General features: G+C 42.4%; 1 protein-coding gene across 1 annotated transcript; it reads right to left on the bottom strand.

Annotated features, from left to right (window-relative positions):
* Positions 1-2,226: 2,226 nt before the first annotated feature.
* RIBC2 (RIB43A domain with coiled-coils 2) lies at positions 2,227-9,005 on the bottom strand. The gene is made up of 7 exons (XM_027907250.1): positions 8,853-9,005; positions 7,279-7,360; positions 5,645-5,986; positions 4,900-5,018; positions 4,294-4,518; positions 3,330-3,496; positions 2,227-2,375 (listed from the first exon to the last, which is right to left on the bottom strand). The coding sequence occupies exons 1-7, from the start codon at positions 8,967-8,969 to the stop codon at positions 2,294-2,296; spliced, it is 1,134 nt and encodes a 377-aa protein (XP_027763051.1). The 5' UTR covers positions 8,970-9,005; the 3' UTR covers positions 2,227-2,293.
* Between the last annotated feature and the right edge of the window lie 147 nt (positions 9,006-9,152).

The raw sequence follows: 9,152 nt of genomic DNA, 5'->3' as shown, positions 1-9,152 counted from the left end.
CCAAAAAAACCCCAAACCCTAATATGATATATATTTTGGGAGCCCTGAACTAGCTGACAAAGCTGAAGAAAAGATGTTTGAGTTACAACACAGAGTTCTAAGAAAATGCCCCTCAGTGCTAAACAATGACCATGAAAACCACTGTTAGGGTTATACAGAAATATCCATATTCACTTTGGAAAATATGGAATAATATCATTATGACACAATCTTCTCCTCATCTCAAACTCTTCATCTCAAAAAGGTTATATGGTCAAATTTTCAGAAGTACAGAAATTGGTAACAAGGACTGAGAAACCTGTGACAGCTTTTAATGAGAAATAAATAGACAAATTAAGCCTAGAAAAAGGGAAAATTAAATGATAATGTGACAAAAGTCTAAAAAAACTTATAAAAATAAGGGGAGCCTCTATTCACCTTTTTTAAACATTTTCACATTTTCACAAAAAGATTAAAAGAAGCAAATGACCACAAACATACCACAAAACACTGATTGCCATGAAAATCTCCTTGGGTCACACCTTTGCTCCAGAGTTAGGATGGAGAAAGAGTAAAAATATAAGAGTAAAAAGTCCCAAGAAAAAGTACAATGCTGGACTCAGGTCAACCACTGTAACTTCTTTTTTAAACTTTAAATACATACCTTTTCCAAACTATTTATCCAAAAAAAATGTCAGGTTTTGTATTTTGAAACAACAGGTAGAATGGAGCAGGATTGTTCTTGTAAAATGTGATTGACGAAGCTGAAAGTTTTCTAGAAAATTCCACGATGCCTGATCCCACCCAATTACTGAACTGTCAGTCTTGTTTGATTTTCTATCTAAAGGCTTACTCCTAATACAACTGAGAAACCTAGCCTTCTACAACTTCATATAAAGTGGTTTTAAGCAAGCAGTTAGGTAATACAGAAAGGCTTTAATCACACAGCCCTTCCTGAAGAAAGCTCAAACAACACCTGACTAGGTCCAGCATTATTTAGTTAAACTGTAGATAGAAAGTCTGCAAGCACCTCCTCACATGAGCTGGACAAACCAAGACAACTCCACAAACTTTTCAGCACTTGCTTTATTAATTTTTTTTCTGTCAGGAAACTAAAAGTTCAGTTAAAAAAAAGGTCAGAGTGTGAGATATTCAACACAGATCAAACCAACTTCAGTGATGTGAGAACTACTGTAGAGAAAGCACACTGGTTTATCCTCCCACCCCATCTGATGGCCTGTCTGCTCTAAGACATTTACCTGCCCTCTGAGGTTGGCAGTTTTTGGTAATACCCCAAAGACATCTGGCCACGTGTGAATCCCAGCCTGACAAATAAATGGAACTCAAATGTTATACATTAGAATCCCTTGAATATCAGCCCTTCTTGCTTCTTTGTATTCTGGCTCATCATTAACAGTGCCAGTGAGATCCCCTCTCCACGCACTTCATCTTCCAACTTTTCCTCAGTTCCTGTATTCCAGCCATTCTGCTTTCCTGCTTAAGTTCCTATCTGCAATTAGTTCAACTGTATCAATGTGCAAAAATTGGGACATATCTTTTTGCTCAGGATCATCCTGTCCCAAGGCACTTCTTGGGAAGTTTCTTTCCATGTCTCCCATGCCCACTTTTCCAGCGTCACTGAGTGAGTGAGGGGATCTGTAGGAACACTTTCCCCCATACTTTCCCCACTGACTCTAACCCCCATTCCCTTTCAGTGCCGTGCCTCAGAGCTATAATCACCTTGATGCCTGTCAAAATCTTACCTTCTTATTCCAACTATTCACAAAACAAAAGCAACTCCTCTGACCAACGTGGCCACTTCTTCCTCTTTGCTCACCTTTGTGTCTGGCTGGTTTTTTTTTTTTTTTGTTTTAAGAAAATCCAAACCAAAAAACCAAAACCAACCCAACCCAAAGTTTTCTGCCCAAGGCCATCTTTCTAGAACCTGCTAAGTGTGCATCACTTGTGATCTGTGGCGGCCAGCATTCCCCTCTGCCCACGTTGAATAAGGCAGCACTGTATTTTAAATTGCCATTTCTTCCCAGAAAGGCATGAATAATTTAAATATTACAGCTAAGCCTGAGACACAAGAGTCAAACAACCTACTACTGAATCTATCAGTACTTACAGAGCAACAGTCATGTTTAAAGATTATTTATGTTTTCCTATGTGGCCTAGCAGACTGTCCTTTAGTTTGAGTGCAGTGTTTGGACAGGGTAGGGAACGGATAAAAATAGTAAAACATGGGATTGCTCACTTAGAAATTTTAATGTCTACATACTTCTGTGTAATTCAGGTTGATTTATCCAGAAGGTCAGCGGGTGGTTGTGTTAAACTGGGCGTAATACTGGGCTGTTGGGACATTGGAATACGCTTCTTCTTTGAGGTAGATGTTCCTAAAAGGAAGAATATTTTTAAAGAAGCAGTTAGTAAATGTGTTCTCACTACTCTGCAGACGTAGCCTGAGAAACCTGAAGAAGATGTAATGCATTAGCAGCCATAAATGCTCATTAGAAATGGAATAAAATATAACTAATACTTTTTCTCCAAAATGTATGCCACATCTCAAAACAGCAAACTTGGGTTTTTTCATCCTGAGATATCCCTCCAAAAATCTCACAGTAAAAAAAAAATAAAATAAATTAACACAATTCCAGATTTTTGCTTTCACAGTAAGAAAGCACCATGTATTAGAAATTAATTTGTAAAAGTTATGTATGTATAAGCCAAAAAAAAAAAAAAAAAAGGAGAAAAAAAAGGACTGGAAGAATACCAAATCACCTGGGTTTGATTTTCTTCTCCTGAACTTATTACCTTCCTCCTTTGCCATTAGTGCAGACACTAGAGCTGCCCAGGGAGACACATCCAGTGGCTAGTTAAAGAATCATCAAGTTCTGCCACATGAAGTAGAAATGCTCACCTTGTGTCATGATAGGTTAACCCTGAGCTATCAGAAACTGGCAGATCTTCTGATAACCCATCCTTTTTTATTTCAGCAAATTATGATAAAGAAGCACGTACTGATTTACACCTGATAAAATAGTTTTCTGCATAGCTAACTGTACTCACTCTCTATTTTGCTATCCATATAAACAGTCTGTTGGCAATGGAGTATTTTTAGAATTCCAGCTCCTAATTCATTCCTGTAAGTAACACTCCAAACCTACTCCCTGAAGATTGTTTAAATAATACTGAAAAACACACTTCAGACGAACTGGGTTTTTTTTAAAGCATGAACTTGTGACAGGTGCATTAAAAAAGCTACAAACAAGACAAGAAAGAAAGCCAAGCTGTTGTGTTAATAATGGGAAAGGGGTTTATTTGAAAAGAACAACGCTCTGGGTACTTACTTCGCCCTCTGCTCCTGGGAGAGCTCTGCGTTCATGAAATCCAGGTCCCGGCGCCGTTCCCGGTGCTGCCGTTGCTGCTCCCTCTCCAGCAGGATCTGGGCTCTTGCGGCCTGCACGCGCTGCCTGTCCCACTCCGCGTCCCTCCGCCGTTCCTGCTCCTTCATCCTCTGCAGGAGGGGAAAAAATGCTTCATTCTCTCCTTGTTCAAAGATGAAGCTGTATGTACGAAGTCTTTCTTTTTAATTCTTGTTAGCAGGAGTCGTAACTTCTTGAGGTGAGAAGACACCTGAGGTGAGCTCAGACATCATAATGTGGGTAACTGGGTGTAAGGGCTGAGCTGCCACCACCACATGAGGAGACCCAAATGTATCTGACATCACGTGGGACTGAATCAAGAAACCAGGCCTGCAAAAACTCCCTTTGCTTGGTTGTACTCCTTTTCTGCCAGCTTAACAACATGAGTGGGTTCACTTTAGGGTCACAGGAGAGCCAGGAAAAGGACAATTCTATCTTCAGCTTTAATAACAGCACAGACATAGCAAAGGCTATGGTGTTGTAGGGATTAAAAGATAAAATCAAACACTATTCCTCAGCTGTCATGAATGCAGCCTCTGTACTGAGGGAGCCAAGTAGATTCCTACTTCCCAATGCCTAGGCCTGGACACTCCTGACTCATAGGAAGGGCAGATCTCTTCATTTTGACTTCCTGCTTCCATGAAACCTTTCGAGCAGAAACTATTAACAATATTTAGTGTTTATTGTAATTCTATTCCAGAGACACCTCCCAGCCACTCAGAGACACTGTGTTCACTCAGTGATTAAAGTTTGGGTAAAATGCAGGTCAGTGGAAAACACAGTCTGGCAACGGGACGTGCAGGGCAAACAATGACATTTTTCTCCGACAAACCTTGTCTATAACAGTATTAGAACCAGGGAAACAGAACATGCATGTGAGCTTAAATACCAGGTTCTCCTGAGCTTGTTCCTTCTGATAGTGACGAATTGCCATCAGCTGCTCCGGGCTCATCCCCTTCCAGCGATCCACAAGCACGCGGTCACCCAAGGGACTGAGTGCTTGGGCAGGGTTTTCGGAAAGGAAGTCTCCTCGAAGCAGGAAGGTAATTTCATCCATGTTGTCTCTCAGTGTTTGAGACTTGTCCAACTCCTTCTTATAAGCAAGTTCAGCAGCCTAAAGTCAGTGGAAGGAGAGAAGCGATGTTTTGTCTAAGAGAAAATATGAACTAAGGGATGAAACAAAGTTAATACATCATAACAGACTTCTTTCCAACCTGCAAACAGTTGTCAAAAACATCACATACAAATACTACACTAGTCAGCAAGGTGAGAACCAGGAGGGACAATGTCAGCAGAGGGTAACTAGATCCTTGGTTTCTTTGTTCACTTGGCAAAGAGATTAAAATCTCAAAATTGCTGAAACAACCTTGGAAGCCAGCTGCTAAGAAACCTCTGTGAAAACATCACTCATCGTACTTTTGCACATCTTATTTTCCTTCTGTGTCTCCACTTTGTCTAAGCAGCAAAGCAGCGCCCCCAGCCCATGTTAATGTACCTGGATTCTGTTGAAATCTTTGGTGGCTGCGCAGACAGCACGCCTGCTTTCTTCTTCTTGTCGTTGGAGCTCCAAAATCTTTCGGTCAATCTCAACCCTATACTTGTCATAAAGATCATCTAAATCAGATTAAAATGAAATATAGTCAGTGTCCATGGATGTGATGTGCCATATGAGTTAAGTAGCGGAAGGGACAGCAGGGAGCTACAGATACAGCAGGCTGAATAACAGAACTATTTCCAAATCCTACCATCCAAGCTTTCCATCTTGGGATTTCAGGTGACTCATGAATCAGTTTATTACATAACCTATCTTGTCTTAACAGTAAGTGTTAAAATGCAAAAGTATGCTAAGTACTGCAGAAAACAATGTTTCATGACGAGCTAGGAAACAAAAATCAGCATTATTTTGTCTGCTCCAGAGCAGTACGGACTGGGCAATTTGGCCTGATGAAGTAAGCATACAAAACGCAGCTGGGTTTTCGGCATGCCCCCATACCTTGTTTGAGGGGTAAACCAGAAACTGAACCTAGGTAATATTACAATCATCCCATGTTATTAAATATAGATTTCCTAAGAGGGAGCCTGAATACATTAGTTGTACTAATTCCTTAGTTTCTACTGCAAAGTAGAAACTGCTGCAGGACTTCTAAAAGTTAAATACTCAAGAGGCTATACCGTATTCTCATTGGAGACCTCATGCTTTCACAAAAAGGAGATTAAAACCTCATGCTCTTTTTTGTTACCTGCCAATTTTTGGTCGGCTAATGCATTCTTCCAGTCTTTCTGCTGCTGAAGAGACCACTCTCTCAGCTGCTCCTTTTGGAACTTCATCCTCTGCTCATAGTTTAAGTCTTCCCCTGCAAACTTCTGCATGCCAGAGATGGTACAGCGAGGGTCAGTGTCCGAAACTCGGGCAGGTCTGTCCTTCTTGAGGGCCTGTGGATCATTCAGGTCAAACTCGCGTCTTGTTTCTGGCGTCTGATTCTTCTGAAATTCCCTGAGAGCCTTATTCTGTTCCTTGATTTCCCTTTTCTGTTGTTCTTCCAGCAGACACATCAGCCTGTCATTCCTCTTCATGTCATTAGCTAGGCAAGAACAAACACAGTGAAGACACAAATCTTACAGGTCTTAGGAAAGAGTATTTGATCTGTGAGTGCCAACCCAGCAAACACTGTAATGTTAGTAATATTTACTTATTAAATACTTTCATCTTTTTAGGTATGAATTATTTTATTCATGTTACAATGAAATGTATGCCTATGAAACAAATACAATAATAAGCACTTCTAGAACTATGAGGTTTCCTTTGGTGAAACCCATGAACACATGAAATGTACTGTAAACTGATCCCTCCCATTTACTCTTAGTTTACAGCTACAATTGAAATATTTAAGTTGCTTATTAAGAAGCAAACAAAAATCAGGGTCCCAACTGAAGGAATATAGATAGCTCTTCCATAGTTTCAATCTTTTTTTTTTTAAGCACAGAACTAAAATAATTGGCTGGCACTAACAGCTTAATAGCTCCTGCCTATTTAATTAACACTAAATCAATTAAAGCATTTTTAAGAAAAACAAACAACAAAACCCCCACCCCAAACCGGCCATTTTAGCTATTTATATATAACTCAGGAGGAAAGATCATTTCCTCTGTTGCCAGACTCCACACAGCTGCTGGCAGTTTCCTAAGAGTCAGAGCCCGACAGGTGTATTTTCCAGCCAGGAAAGCCCTTGGCAGCTCCATCCTAGCTCCTCTTGAAGCCCAGGGAGAGCTCAGGCTGTGGGACCCTTTCCCCTGATGGCACAGGGATGCATGGCAAGCACAGAAGGGTCTGAGGGCAGGGCACAGCATGAAATATCTGTGTGGCTGCATGTTCTGACTCAGCAAGGGCTCCTCTCACAGCCCTGCTGTCCCTGACTCATGCTTGCACCAACAGTGATCTAGAAAGGATTCCATAGAATCCAAATATTCTATGGGAGAACAGCCAGGTAGGACATAGGCTCACTCTACAAGAAAGCAATCAAAACAGATGAGCCACTGCTATCCTGAAAAGAACAGTGGTAAGTAATTAGGCTGGGTTTTTTTTTTTAAATGTTCCTGTATGCTCAGGTCTCTAAATGACGCTATTTGTCTACAGGTATTAAGAGAAAACACTGAAAATTCCTGCCTCTTAGACAGTGTATCCCAGTTTAATGGCATCAATATAAATCTTAACACACTAAGGGAAATACATATTGTACCAATGCAGATGTATGAACATAAATAAGACATAAATTGGATGACTGAATTTAGAGAACATATGAAGGGAACAAAGAAAGCAGGAAGCAGATAGTGACATTTAACTGTTCACAAAATATCACGGCATTTATGAATATACCAAATTTTTCATGTCGTGCTTTTTCAATTGCTTCTTGAATTTTCCTTTCCTTGACCTGCACATCCAATGCATCTTTATCAATCTATTAAAATAAAAAAAAAAAAAAAAAGAGCAGCTCTTTAAATTAAAACCAGGGATTGTCAAGCTACGTTGACTCACAGTTGCACAAGACAGATATAAACCCACTACCAGTAGAGGGTCTATTACACATCACTAATGTAGGTAACTCAAAATAAAATCCAGGAACAGCAATATTCTTGTTTGTTTTGTTTTAATAATGGCAGGTATGCTCTAGCACCAGATCAGATGAAAACACCACATTTAGACAACCCATAGAGCTAGAAACATTTTCAGCTGCATTACACAGAATATGTTTTCCCCGTTACAGCTGGTAATTTTACTTATGTTGTTCTGCTTTCATTTATGAAGCAGGTAAGTATTTTGACAGTCAAGATGACTGGAAGTTGTAATAGTTCATATCTGAAAAAAAAATACAGACGGTTCACTAGAATTACACTGAAAAGATAACAGGGAATGTTATCTCACAGTCTTATCAGAGAGTGGGATTCATGGGGTTGCCACAATGCCCTAGAGGTGTATCATCTATGATGAGTCAAAGACACAGCACAGAACATCCACATCCTGAGCAAAGCATAACATAGGGCACAGCATCCACTGGGAGCAGCTGCCTCCATTGGAGGCAAAACAACCACTCGTCATATTTGCTGGCAGATGGTGGCAAATTATTAGACAGAAACATGGATTTGATTTCTTTTCTTTTGGTGTCAAGTCCCTTGATGTATTTTTTAAAATGTGTCCAAAAACAATGACAATTCTTAAATAGTCAAAACTATTTTGATAGTCTTTGAATAAAAACTATTCAGATGAAGACAGAGACAGATCATGTCTGAAAATACAAATGGTTAGTGCTCTAAAGGACAACTGACTACAGCAATCAGGCCAAGAGGTGAGTTTGTAAGCAAGGGGGAAACTGTAAGGGATTCTATTATCCAAGAACAACGGTGTCACTAAATTAAATATCAACTCCTTCCGAGGTCTCCCTGGGGAAGCCAAGCTTTCAGTACAAGCACAGGGAATTCTGTTCAGAGAAATTCAATACAGGTTCATTAGTAGTTTCTGGCAACAATACAGGTGGGTCAGTATACGACCTATGTTACACTACTGGCCTCCCCGCTATTCCAGCAGCGTTCGCTTGACACGAACCCCTCCAACCCCAACCCTTCTGTGACTCTGGGACAGCTGCCAAAAACAACTCCTGGCGGTGCCGTGAGCCTCAACTCGCTTTCACCGGCAACTTTAAAAGCGCCTCTAAAAGATGCTCACGGGCTCTTTCTCCCCGGTTCCCTCCCACACACACGCGAAGGGGACAAGGGGACGCTCTGAGGGAGGATGGACGGAGAGCACTCCTCGCCCGCCCAGACCGGCACAGCCGTCCCTTCCCTCCCAGCCCTGCCCTGCCCGGGGGATCGCCTCCACCTCGAGCCGTTCTGCGCAGACCCCCTGTGAGGGCCGGGGGTTCACGGCGCCATCCCTGCCCCCCTGCCGGCCCTCACCCCGATGGTGCGGAGCCGCGCGTTGAAGATGCGGCTCCGCCGCAGGAACTCCTGCTCCCGCCGGCGCTCCACGGCGGCCGCCTCCCGCTGCTCCCGCAGCTGCCCCAGCCCGATCATGGCGCTGATGGCCGGCTCGGGAGCTGCACCGGGGAGCTGGATGAGCCGCAGCGGCCGGGACAGGCCGGGTATGGCCGGGATAGGCCGGGACACAACACGGGCCGTCGCCATGGGAACGGCAGCGCCGCCCGCGCGGCCCGCACGAGGCGGGAGGGCTGGGCGGGGCTGGCAGGGCAGGGCAGG

The sequence above is a fragment of the Empidonax traillii genome, unplaced genomic scaffold, assembly GCF_003031625.1.
Source record: "Empidonax traillii isolate 1590-97213 ecotype Southwest subspecies unplaced genomic scaffold, ASM303162v1 scaffold1430:size110176, whole genome shotgun sequence".
Lineage (NCBI taxonomy): Eukaryota > Metazoa > Chordata > Aves > Passeriformes > Tyrannidae > Empidonax > Empidonax traillii.
The sequence above is the reverse complement of the archived record's forward strand: the minus strand, read 5'-3'. Positions and strand labels throughout refer to the sequence as shown.

What these genes read in the sequence shown, in the direction of transcription:
- RIBC2 (XM_027907250.1), bottom strand. Translation starts at nt 8,969, where the DNA reads ATGATCGGGCTGGGGCAGCTGCGGGAGCAGCGGGAGGCGGCCGCCGTG. An exon ending in AGCACGACATGAAAAATTTG is followed by an intron (nt 5,987 to 7,278) that starts GTATATTCATAA and finishes GTTCTTGCCTAG; the next exon opens with CTAATGACATGAAGAGGAAT. An exon ending in TCCCAGGAGCAGAGGGCGAA is followed by an intron (nt 2,376 to 3,329) that starts GTAAGTACCCAG and finishes TCTTCCTTTTAG; the next exon opens with GAACATCTACCTCAAAGAAG.